The sequence below is a fragment of the Ursus arctos genome, unplaced genomic scaffold, assembly GCF_023065955.2.
Source record: "Ursus arctos isolate Adak ecotype North America unplaced genomic scaffold, UrsArc2.0 scaffold_18, whole genome shotgun sequence".
In the NCBI taxonomy this organism is placed as follows: Eukaryota; Metazoa; Chordata; class Mammalia; order Carnivora; family Ursidae; genus Ursus; species Ursus arctos.
Window position 1 is genome coordinate 55,728,257 of NW_026622852.1, and position 12,878 is coordinate 55,741,134.

Consider the following 12,878-nt stretch of genomic DNA (forward strand, 5'->3'; position numbering starts at 1 on the left):
TGCTACTAGCCCGTCAAACCCCCGAGCACAGGCAGAGGCTAGCATTACTGTTCGCCTCTCCTAGAGAAAGCCCCCTTTTCCCTCACACTTGGTCCAGAGGAGGCAGCCGTGTTCAGATGAGCGGAAGAGAGCCTTGGAAGGGGGAGAAAGTAGCCTGGCAGCAGTAGCTAAAGCCTAGGCAGTGGGTCCAGGAGACATTAATGGTTCTGCCCATTTCCACGATACAGCTCCACGGATGCTGGGGTGAATGATCACGTGGGTTTTCATATGTTCAGTTCTATTTTCATTTAGGAAAGTGCCTCTGATTTCTTTCGGGTCTGGCATATACTTTTCACATTGGTCTTTTAAACTTGTGTAGAATTGACGAACATCTATCCGTTTGTGTCTTTAAAGAAGTAAGCTGTCACTGGTTCCATGTTTATTGTGTGAAAAAAGTACTACATAAGCATTTTTATACTTCCGTAAAAGTGGCAGTTTACTGGGGTCTTTATCAGAAGTATTTTCATACCTGTATCCTAAGTGTTTCATTACTTTTGACACAGTGAAGGTAAATTATCAGTCAGCTCAGACAGTTTGGAAGAATCAAGATCCACTAACATAAATGTATTGATAAAAAACACTGCTTTCTTATTCATTTATTGAGTTACTGAATTTGGCAAATAAACATGTTTATAGAAAGTTTGGAAAATAGAGAAATATTTAAACCTACCTTTCCCTTCTAGGGTTTTTTTCATAAACATCTTTCCTCATAGCTGTAATCCTATTGTATACATCATTGGCGTGCAGGCTTTTAATTTAAATTGTGTTTCTAGGTTCTTACGTAATCTTCGTGATTCATTTAAAAGAATGCTTACTAATCCATTGAATATCTTTTACCATTTGGGTTGTAATAAATGTCTTTTTCATGTCTTAGGTTCTTTCTGTAGGCTTTATTTTTAGAAGTGGGATTACTGAGTCCATTTTTTATGATTTTCGAGACATAATGCTAAAGTGTTTTCTAAAAGGTTATGCTGAATTAGGTACCTACCGGTGTAAAAGGTTTCAGGTTATTTTTCCCCTCCAAACATACAGGGTTACACATATTTAAATTTTGATAATTCAGAGAACAATAAAAATATGCATCATTTAAATTTGCACTTCTTTGATTAGACAGATTGAATGTATTATTTTTCGCATTAGGTTCTCAGCTTGTGTCAGAGTATTGAAATTTCTTTATCTCGATTTGTATGAGCTTTTTAAAAAATACATAAAACATATTGTCATTTGCTACAGATTTTTTTAGTTTATTTACCTTTTAGTTTATGTAACCATTTTTACTCGGTCAGATCTTAATCTTTTCCTTTTTGTGATTTTTTTTTCTTGGTTGCATCTAAATTTCAAGTCATTAGACTCTTCAGTGACCTTCCTCACTTTTTGCCTCCTTTGTTTTGAGATGGACACATACATGTCCTTCTGTATGTGTAGACATCTTTAATTTAGGTGGAACTGGTTTTAGTGACTATTATGAAGTGGAGGTCTGAATTAAAGTTTTACCCTGATTGCTATGAAATGTTGCAGAATGGTTTCTTTTTCACTGTAACTGGTGAGACATGCATATTTTCCTCTGTGGTTCAGCTGGGTGTTTGTGAAGTCCTATTAATCTAACGTCTTTCCCTGTCCTCTTTTTCCTTCAAAGTTTGGTCTGTCTTACCATGTGGAAAGTTTGCGGTGGCAAGCCCACCATCCACCCCGCTCCCTTTTCTTTCCCCCTCTTGAACTAGGACCGTTCTTGCCGGCTTTGTTCTGCCACGGCCCCTTTCCACTTGCTGTTTGTCATGTTGACCTCCATTGTTACCTTGCTAACTTCTCCCTTCCTTTTTCTCCATTTTGTTCACTGCAGGGAGTACTCCCACTACCCCAACCTCCTCTCAAGCCCCACAGAAGCTCGACACACCAGCCCCTGCAGCACCCGTCTCTGGCCCACCTTCATCGCTGGCTGCTCCCCCCTCCACCTTCTCTTTGCCTTCTGCTGGTGGAGCTCCTGCTGTGTTCTCCTTCGGTTCTTCATCCTTGAAGTCATCTGCTTCTGTCCCAGGGGAGCCCCCTCCATATTCCAGTGGCTCGGGCGCACCTACCTTCTCTTTTGCTCCGCCTTCCCAAGCCTCCCTAGTGCCCACCCCTGTGGCCTCTCCCATGACGCCCTCCGCTGCCTCGTTCTCCTTTGGATCCTCGGGTTTTAAGCCTACGCTGGAGAGCACACCGATGCCAAGTGTGTCTGCTCCAAACTTAGGACTGAAGCCTGCCTTCCCACCCTCAGCCTCTGCGGTCAAGGTCAACCTTAGCGAGAAGTAAGTAACACTTGACAAAAAGGTTGCTGCTTCTGTGGCATGAGTAGAAATATCACATGTTATTCACTGGAAATAGAGTCACTGTGGGTGAAGTTACGAATAGATTTTCTCTTTTTCCTGTTTCCCAAAGTAGTAATGGCAAGTGGTAAGAATTTAAACAATAGGAAACATTTGTGTTTAATCAATGGATGGAATCCAGGAGAGTCTCTTAGAATTTTTTATTTTTTAATCATTAGAGGTTTATATTTTTATGCTTGTTTTTGCTTTTTCAGATTTAAAATGTAGGCGATTCTCCTTATTTTATTTTTATTTATTACTTTATTTATATTTTTTGAAAGAGAGTGCCCATGCAAAGGGAGGGGCAGAGGGAGAGGGAATCCCACACAGGCTTCATGCCCAGCACGGAACCCGATGCGGGGCTGGATCTCAGAACTCCAAGATGATGACCTGAGCCAAAATGAAGAGTTGGACCCTTAACCAACGGAGGCACCCAGGTGCCCTGATATTACTTATTTTAAAAAAGGAAGCATGGGACGCCTGGGTGGCTCAGTCGTTAAGCGTCTGCCTTCGGCTCAGGGTGTGATCCCGGCGTTCTGGGATCGAGCCCCACATCAGGCTCCTCCACTGGAAGCCTTCTTCTTCTCCCACTCCCCTGCTTGTGTTCCCTCTCTCGCTGGCTGCCTCTCTCTGTCAAATAAATAAATAAATAAATAAAATCTTTAAAAAAAAAATGAAGCAGTAAGGAATATACGTCCAATGGGGCGAATGAATCTCTTGTAGTCCTTTTCCTCTTTACTCTGAACTGCTTTGTGACAGCCACCACGGTGGTCTATGAAGTTGTACCTGCATCAGTTGACTCTCCTGCCTGACGGTCCCCACGGGCTTCTCATTGCTCTTCCAGGACAGTCCAGACTCCTTAACGTGGTCCTCGGTTTCCTCCTCGTGTGGGTCCTACCAGCTCACTCAGACCCCATTTTTTTACTTCTTTATCTGCTGCTTGTGTTCTCCCCGCTGGAATGCAAGCCTCCTGCAGAAAGTGGGCCCTGATACCTCGCAACCCTCCCAGCTGTCCCGCTCTCCTCTCTGCTGGCTCTCGTTGCCACGGAGGCGGTGCTCGCTGTCGCCCCCGCTGCTGCCATTGTCACACAGCTACCTCATGCCAACAGCTGCCTGGGATTCCACTTCGTAGCCTCACTGAAGTGTATCTGGCCAGTCAGCTCACACTGGACATTTAGATTGTTTTCGGGCTTTTGCTCTGTAGGTAAAACTTAACTTTCCATGTCCCTGAGCGTCCCAAAGACGGTGATCTGCTCCCCTCCGCCTTTCTCACTCCCCAGAGAAGGTGAGCGCCCCAAAGCAAGCTCTCAGGAATCGCCTCTGCAGAAGGACAGTACTAGCCTCTCCTGAGTACAGTGGACTCCCAGCCTCCCTTTTTTTCCACTTGGCCTGATAAAAGAAAAACATTTCACGTCCTGACAGACTTCATTTCTCCCTCATGTTAGGTGCTCGTTATTTTCATGGAGTGGTTTACTCCTCAATACGCAGAAGATAAGATAAATGTTTCCTTGGAGCGTTCACCTTTTGTAAGAAAGAGCTAAACATTTATGTGTCACAAAGGCAAAACCGTAGGAGCAGTAAGTCCTCCGTTGGTGGCATTGCTCACGACCAGTGTGAAGGAGCCTCAGCACGCACACTCCTCACGCAGTCGGGCCGCCGTTTCAGGTTCACTGCCGTGGCTCCCTCCACTCCTGCCATCAGCTCCCAGGGTGCGCCCGCGACGCTGCCGTTCCCCTCTGCCTCCAAGCCGGCTGCTTCTGGACCCCTCAGCCACCCCACGCCCCTCTCAGCACCACCTGGCTCCGTGTCTTCAAAGTCCTCAGTCTCTCCCTCGGCATCAGGTATGATTCTAAGCCAACTGCTCCAGAGCTCAGCTCCGAATTCTTACATTTGCGTGTTTCAGTTGTTAGGAAGCCTAGCCACCGTAGTCAGACTAGATCATTTGTTCTCGCTTCCTGTATCGCACACTGATGAGCTCTGACGGTCGTACTCTCAGTTGGGAGGATTGCCGCGGCCTCCCTGCTGCCACGCTTGGCTCTCCCGACATTTCTCATGGAGCTGAGTGTACTTGATGATTCAAAAGGAAGTCTCTTGTAGTGTGACATCTGTCTTCATGTGGAGCCTGCCCTGCGTGAAGGGCAGTTACAGAACAGTTCGTGAAGTTCCATAGAGGAGGAAGAGCCTGCGGTGACTCTTTGGCTTACTGCTTCTGACGGCCAACTGTGATTTTCACACTCAGCCGTACTGTGAGCAAGTGTATTAAATAACAATTACAAGTGGAAATAGTTCTTACAACCAGGTTGGATCAGAGTGCATGGTACAACTCCACGAGCAAATGTACCTGGCCTCTCTTTCCCTTTCATACCTGCAGAAAGGTTGCGTAAACTGTGTAGTGAAGACTGGGCCCTTCACCGAGACAATGCTTGGTAACATTTTGCACCATTTGCTTGGTGTCTTTTTAGCATATATATATATATATATATATTTTTTTTTTTTTTTTTTTAAGATTTTATTTATTTATTTGACAGAGAGACAGCCAGCGAGAGAGGGAACACAGCAGGGGGAGTGAGAGAGGAAGAAGCAGGCTCCCAGCGGAGGAGCCTGATGTGGGACTCGATCCCGGAACGCCGGGATCACGCCCTGAGCCGAAGGCAGACGCTTAACGACTGCGCTACCCAGGCGCCCTTAGCATATATTTTTTAAATAAAATATTTGAGAGTTAATTGCAGAGACTTCACCCCCAAACACATAAGCACATATCTCATAAATACAGGGGTACGTGATATGTTATCACACTCAGGAAGTGTAACCATCATCTAATCAATAGCCCACATTGACACTTCCACGATTATCCCAATAATGTTCTTTATGGCTTTTTCCCTCCAGTCAAGGACTACATGTTCTATTCCAGTTTTTTCTCTTTAGTCTAAGTGTCAGATATTTCTTAGCCGTTCTCATCTTTCTCAGCATTGACGTTTGTGGAGAGGTCAGGCCAGTAGTTTGGGAACGGTCCCTCAGTTTGGACTTGATTGTTTCCACACGATGAGATTCTGTTTAAAAGTTTTGGGCAGGGGCGCCTGGGTGGCGCAGTCGTTGAGCGTCTGCCTTCGGCTCAGGGCGTGATCCCAGCGTTATGGGATTGAGCCCCACGTCAGGCTCCTCCGCTGGGAGCCTGCTTCTCCCTTTCCCACTCCCCCTGCTTGTGTTCCCTCTCTCGCTGGATGTCTCTCTCTGTCAAATTAATAAATAAAATTTAAAAAATAAATAAATAAATAAAAGTTTTGGGCAGTAATACCACGTAGGTGATGCGTATCATGTCACATGATTTCATTTTGTCCTGACACGAGTAATATGAATTTGCTCATGTGGTTAGATGGTGTTTGCAGGTGTGTCTCAGTTTTTAAGTGGGTTATTTTCATGAATGTCAGCGATGATACGTAGCCAGACATGTTTGGGTAAACATTGAGTGTTTGAGTGTCAGGAATAATGTTATCTTGGTAAATATTGAGCAGGCACTGAGCTGGGAATTCCTGAAATCATATCTCTTACCTATCTTACCTATTGCTCAGGAGAAAAGACTGCCTTGTGGAGTTTGCCAAAGTCACTTCATTCTAGGACTTTTCCTCCAATTCTGAAAGACGTCTGTCTATGACCCAGAAAGCTAAAGAGTCTTGCCTTAGTCTTTTCACATCTGTGTTCAGTGTAGGCGAGAACATTTGAACTGTGATGCACATACATGGTCTCCATTTCCACTGCTCACCACCCAGATCCCCACCCCCATCCCCGTTGCCGTTATTTAGTTCTTAAAGTTTGGAGGGTCCTGGGTTATTGGATTACAGTTCCAGTGGCACTCTAGACTCCTTGGAGGATCTTCTCCCTAACAGTCCAATCATGCTCTCTGGAGGTGAGGTTTGGGTATGAGTTTTTGGTATATTTGTTTTTTAAAAGCTCCCTGGGTGATTCTAATGTGCAAAAGAGCAAGACTTGTTCTAGAAGCTTCCAGGAGGGTCCTGAAGACCCTGCGAGTTCTTATAAGGTAATGGGATTATTTGAACTTTGTCCCCAGTTCCCAGGGGTGCAACAGGAGTCTCTGGGGAGTAAGGATGGGCCAAATGGCCAGCCTCCTGGGCCTGCACAAACATGCACATACCTACTGCTATCAGAGACATTCCAGTTTTACCTGCTTTATAAAAGAGTTTCCCATCTAAAATGTACTACTGAAAACTTAAAAATGTATTACATGTTTTTTCGTTATCTTGGAACAGGCCTAACAAACTGGTGTCACTCTCAATAACAAAAATCATGAAGGGGGCTGGGGACACCGAGAAGCTTTTTTTTTTTTTTTTTAGATTTTAGGGAAGGACACATATGCTGGGAGAAATAATGGCAAGAAACGCTGTCTGTTTTCTCTGACGTCTTATTCCAGCAGGGCGGTCTACTCAGGGCAGCCCAGGCCCCATGCCCTCAGTGGTACAGAAGTCACCCAGGATAACCCCTCCAGTGGCAAAGTCAGGCTCTCCCCAGGTATGTTCAGGCCCGACTTACCATGGTGTGAGTATTCATCTGCTGCCCGTCATGCATGTTTATAATAAAATGGGTTTTCGTGTTTTAGAACTCATGCCTTCGAAATAGTGCTCAGGGCTATGTGATGGGAAATACTAAAATATGAGCTTGGAACATTTGTAATGTGTGCTTCTAAAAGCCACTTATCTCAATCCCAGAGTCTTAGCCTTGTTTTCTCTGCTGGCTCCTGAGCTTGTCCGTACTGTGCTGTTCACTTTGTTGTATTCTCTCTCTGTCTGAAAAGACTGTAGCGCCTGATTTTTTCTCTCGTTCCCAAAGTAACTGAGAAATCTATACAGTGCCCTCTTTTTCTGTGCTTTCCAAAACATCTCCGTTTATCCACGACATCTCAGTCTATTTTACTTAATTTTTTTATTGGCATATTATACACATGGGGGGAAAAAGTATTCCCATACACCAGCTGAATACACCTTGGTAACCAACACTCAGATAAGAAATGGCACGTGACCAGGACCCCAGAGTTCTCCCTCATGTGTCCTCTGTGTCCTTCTAGTTATTCATCCCTTGCCGAAGGGGGCTCCCTGCTATGATTTCTGACAGCGGAGCTTAGTTTGGCCTATTCATACCTTCTCTAAAGTGGAATCACACGGTGTGTATTCTTGTATCGGGCAGTTTGGCTCAACATTACGTTTGTGAGATTGATCCAATCATTGTGGCTGTATGGAGTTCATTGGGTGGCTATACAAGTATTTATTCTACCCCGGACAGACATCGGAAGAGCTTCCAGGTTTAAGTTATTGCGAATAGCGTTGCTGTGAGCATGCTAGTTGAGGTCTGGGGGTGAACATATGTATGCATTTCTGCTGGGCGCACGCCGAGCAGTGGAATTGCTGGGTCATAGAACATACGTGTATATTTCTCCTCAGTAAATGCCAACCGAGAACATGTGAGAGTCAGCTGCTCCGGATCCTCGTCGGTTTATTTTTCACTTCTTATTGTCGTATTTTGTGGTTTTAATTAGTATTTTCCTGATGACCACTACAATTCAGTCTTTTTTCCATGTGATTTTGGCCATTTGAATATCTTCTTTAATGGTGTGTCTGTTCTCAAGTCTATAACTATTCTTCTATGGGGTTGTCTGTCTTCTTACTGATTTCTGTAAGAGTTCCTTGTTGGGTACACACATCCATGTGTGGACACAGATAACACAGATACTTTCTCTGTGAATTGCTTTTTCATTCTGCTCGTGGTGTCTTTTGATGACAAGTTTTTAATATAGTTCAGTATGTCACTTTTTCTTTTATGATTAGTGCTTTGTGTGTTCTGGTTCCAAGGTCAAAAAGATCTTCCTGTGTTTTTCTAAAAGCTTTATTATTTTCTATTCATATTTAGATTTAAAATCCGTCACCTCAGTTTATTATTATGGTTTAACTTCAAGAGAATTTTATGTCACTTTCCCACTTGATTTGCATGCCCTCGGGACCAGAGTCATGGTTTTTCCTTCTCTTCCCCAACCACAGCCCCATTCCTGCCCTCAGCACACACCCCCACAGGGCACACAGTAAATGCCCCATTTACAGGTCTAGCTTTTGGCGTAATGCTTGCCTTGTGGGACTTGTTACATAAATGCTTGGTGTTGACGGGGTGCGTAGTAAGTGCCCAGCTTATAGGTCTAGCTTTTGTCATGGTGCAACTCACGTGGTATTTATTAGATAAATGTTTGCTGTTTTGATTGCTTATGCAGTCTGAAAATCCTCTATATGGTAATTGCTGTAGGTATCAAATAATCTAAAAGCCATCTCAAGTTATAATGTCTCTATAGCAGAATTCTTGATTTCTGTCTCCCCCAGAACTTGTTCCAGGTGGTTTCCTCAAGCCCCAAACCCAGAAGTCATTCTGGATCCCTCTATTTAACAGAAGCTCCCCTTGGTCCTTCCTAGCGGAAGATTGTGTCAGTTGTGCTCTGATGGGGCGGGTGCGTGGTATAAATCCACATCTCTCGCCCCTGTTAGCATCATATTTCAGGCCATTGTCATCTCTTGCCTTGTTACCCTCCTGACTGGTCTCCCTATTTCTTCTCCCTCTCACTGACATCTGTGCTCGATTTAGCAGCAAGAAGGATCTTTTAAAATCATAAATCAAAGAACAAACTCTCCTGGAACTCCAGTAGTAGTTTTCCAGCACTCTTAGAAAAATATCCAGACTCCTTGGTTTAGTCGTACATGACCTGCCCAGCCCTTTCCACTTCCCTCCCTGACTTCTCTGGCCCACATTTACTTTATCTCTTGGCCTTCAGCATGCCGGAGTTCTTTCCTGCCTCGCAGTCTCTGTGCTTGCTCCCTCGCTGCCTCGAAGGTGTTTCCCCTAGAACTTTCCATAAGTTTCTGCTTTACCTCAGGACTCAGTCCAGAGACTGTGCTCAGTGAGGACTTTCTGGGCCTTCTCTCCAGTCGTGCCCCCTTTCTCTTCTTAAGTTTCTATTTACTTTTGTCCTATCACTATCACCAGCTGGAATGATCTGACTTGTTTACTTCGTACCTGTCTTGGCCCAGGAGAACCTAACTGCCAGGAGAGTAGGGACCTCCTCTGTCTTGTTCACCTCTCTCTCCACTGTCTGGAACATGCCTCACAGCAAGGTACCCTGTCAGTATGGGTTCAAAAGAACGGGTGAGGGAGTAGTGACTGTATTGTGAGGGTGCCAGGCACTGAAGCAGCTGCTTCAAGAGGCCATACGTGTGGTGGGGGTGCGTCTGTCAACCTTGTGCCTTCCATTTCAGGCGAAGTCACTTCAGCCTCCAGTCACAGAAAAACAGGGACATCAGTGGAAAGAGTCAGATCCTGTGATGGCTGGAATTGGAGAGGAGGTAAAGTCGTTCCTGCAGATTTTTTCCAGAAGTAGCTCTGAGCGTGAGCCTGGCGTGGCTCCGAGTGCAGACTTGTGCATGATTGTTTTGTCCTGGTGTTCAGCCGTGGTGTGCCCGGGGGCCACTTGCTATGAGGGCCCGGGAGCAGTGACAGCGTTCAGACCGAGGGCCTTCCTCTTTTCTGGCTCCCACAGATTGCACACTTTCAGAAGGAGTTGGGAGAGCTGAAGGCCCGGACTTCCAAAGCCTGTTTCCAAGTGGGCGCTTCGGAGGAGATGAAGATGCTGCGAACGGAATCCGACGACCTGCACACCTTCCTTTTGGAGATTAAAGAGACCACGGAGGTCTGTGCTCGCTGACGTTCTTCCGGAGTTGGATTGCACTTCGTTGTTGCTCTCCTAGCACTCCATTCTTCCAAGGGCCCAGTGTTGTTTTTTTAGAACAATGGGTAGTTCACCTAGGAATGCCCAAGTTCAAATCCTCTCATTGGCACTTAACAAGTTATATGACTTTAGACAAGTTAATGTTGCTACTCTAGGTTTTAGTTTTCTCATATAGAAAATGGAATAATAGTTTCCACCCCATTGACCTATACCAGCCATTCCATAAAAGTCTATTATACTTTCTAATTTAGGTATATTTGAAAATTTACCTTATTTTATAATAAATTGTTAGGTTATAATAGAGTTAGGTTTAAGAGCATATACAGTATAGAAATACCAAGTATTACTGCTGATCTCAAACCGTCCTGTTTGGTAGGTGGTATTGCTCTGTCTTGCAAGTCAGGAAGCTGAAGCGTAGAGAGGTGAAATAATTTGCCCCGAGCTACCCAGTTGCCGTGTGCCAGTCCCGGCCTGTCTGCCTCCAGAGCCCCGCTCTTAAAACATGCTTGCAAAGAGGAGAGTTCTCTGGGGTGTCGGCAGTGATTGTCTCCAGGTAGTGGGACTGTAGGTACTGTCAGTAGCTTTTCTTACTCTTTGAGTTTCTGGTCACTAGAATATGTGGTTTTTCAATGAGGAAGAAAAAATAACTGTAAAAAAGTGAATATTTGTATTTTCCCTTCCAAGCAGTGCATTTCTTTTTTGTATGAATTTCTGTTTGAATACTCACAGGTGCATCATGTAAGCTATTTGAGAAACACCAAATAGTTGTCCTTGATCCGGACAGAAAGGCGTGTTTCTCAGAAATGCCACTCTTTGTCTCAATACGGCCCTTGTACCTTTTCTAGTCTCTTCATGGAGATATCAGTACCCTGAAAACAACTTTACTCGAGGGCTTTGCTGGTGTGGAAGAAGCCAGGGAACAAAACGAGAGGGATTGTGACTCGGGGTATCTGCACTTGCTCTATAAGAGACCCCTGGACCCCAAGAGCGAAGCCCAGCTCCAGGTAGGAGAACCCAGCCCAAGTGAGCTGTTTAAAATGGACTCCTGCAGGTCATTCTCCTTTGCGAGGTCTTGGTGCGGGTGCCTGCCCTTAGGAAGTTGTCGATTTCCTGTGAATAATTTGCCCACTTTCCATAGGTGTCCTTGGCTGTGACCAGGAAAAGAGCACTTTTCCACTTCATGTTTTGTAGAATTAAAACTAACATTAGAATTCTTGATTAAAGTGTAATCTTGGTAGAAAGCCTACCATTGAAAAATATATATTTAAAAATCAGATCATAAATAATAAGTTTTTGTGTCGCAGTTACTCGAGCGCTAAGTACGGTGCTGGGTGTGTTTTACACATTATTTCTAGACTTCACCTGCGCTGCAAGATGAGAGTTACTGATACCATTACACAGTTGAGGAAGTTGGGCTCCGTGGTCTCAGGAGCTTGACCACGGTGATGATGTTAGTACGAGCGAACAGTTGGAAAGCTCCACCTGCTGGGGCTCTTTCCTGTACACCATACTTCAGCAAAGTTACTTCTCTCATTCATTTATAATTATTCTTATTCTCTGTTGTAGCCAAATCTGGTTTTTGTTTTCGTCTTTCAATTTACTGAAAATTGTAGCATCACAGTCTTTAGAGGGGTCACCTCCTCCCTCCTCACATTTGCCCAGAGTCCTGGTGGGAAATGGTGCACAGGTGGCCGCTCTGAACTTCCTCCCCTAGAATGTGAGGTCTGTGAGTGTGATGAATCCCCTCCTGCCTCGGGGAGTTTGAGACCGCAGACTCTACGCTTTCTGCCATTTCCATCCCATACCTGGCAAATGGACTGGTAGTAGGAAAAGGAACGAAGTGATCCTTGTCCTGGAGAGGTTGAGGAACCCCTGCTGTGTCTCTCAGCCCTTGTGGTGTTGCTGGAGGACTGTGGGTGTTTACTGTCTTAGCAAGAGAGAGCAGGCTCCCTGCCTGCCACTCATCAAACGACCACCTCCCTGTTGCATCTAGAATCACTTTGTTCCTCCGTGCGTTTTCACCTCTTGCTCTGTGTCCAAACTAAAAGAAAAGCATGCAGCTTTTGGGGGAACACTTCCCCCATTCAAAAGGAAATGCTTTTCTTTTTTTCACAGTACTTTAGCAGATAATAATAGCATTTATCGAGCACATACCATGCGCAAAAGAAGGGTAAGGAAACAGATACTGGAACTGCGCAGGTGTCCCCATGAATCAGTGCTGGAGCCTGGCTCTGGTGCGGAGCCCGTGCTCTTCCCCACTGTGCCGCGCTGGACTGTGCCACTCTGGGCCGTTCCCGCAGCTGGATAAGTGGCAGTGGAAAGGGGAACATAGAAATACAACGTGGGATCTGTTGCTATGGCAGTGCAGATGAGGGAGCAGCTAAGCCACAGAGAAGAAGTCTCTATGACAGGCCTTAAAAGAGAAGTTGGCTTTTCTGGTAGACAGAGTGGGAGGGCACTCAGAAGCAGCAGCTCGCGAACGCACGAGGCACGGCGGCAGTTGAGGTGCTCAAAGGAGAGGGCCTCCCTGCAGCCATCCAAGTAGTGAGCTGCGAGTTATCCCTGGTGCTACGGTTACTACTGCTTCCTGGAATCAGCCCGGCTCTTCTGAAAGGCCAGTTTGCTCTTTTTCACTCAGGGCGTACACCCTTAGCCAAAAGTAATTTTGAAAATACAGTTAAGCACAGTAAGAACTTTGTACAGGTGTAAAAACTTATTCCTAG

General features: G+C 45.2%; 1 protein-coding gene across 3 annotated transcripts in view; it reads left to right on the forward strand.

Annotated features, from left to right (window-relative positions):
• Positions 1–12,878, forward strand: part of NUP214 (nucleoporin 214) — a 94,713-nt gene that overhangs the window by 15,818 nt on the left and 66,017 nt on the right. For 2 of the 3 annotated variants that reach the window (XM_026514203.4, XM_048223415.2), the window contains exons 12-17: positions 1,880–2,327; positions 4,050–4,225; positions 6,811–6,908; positions 9,686–9,772; positions 9,967–10,116; positions 11,001–11,159. In XM_026514203.4, the coding sequence (XP_026369988.2) occupies positions 1,880–2,327; positions 4,050–4,225; positions 6,811–6,908; positions 9,686–9,772; positions 9,967–10,116; positions 11,001–11,159 (1,118 nt within the window). The remainder of the gene's footprint in view (positions 1–1,879; positions 2,328–4,049; positions 4,226–6,810; positions 6,909–9,685; positions 9,773–9,966; positions 10,117–11,000; positions 11,160–12,878) is intronic. The other variant, XM_026514204.4, reaches the window with a different exon arrangement.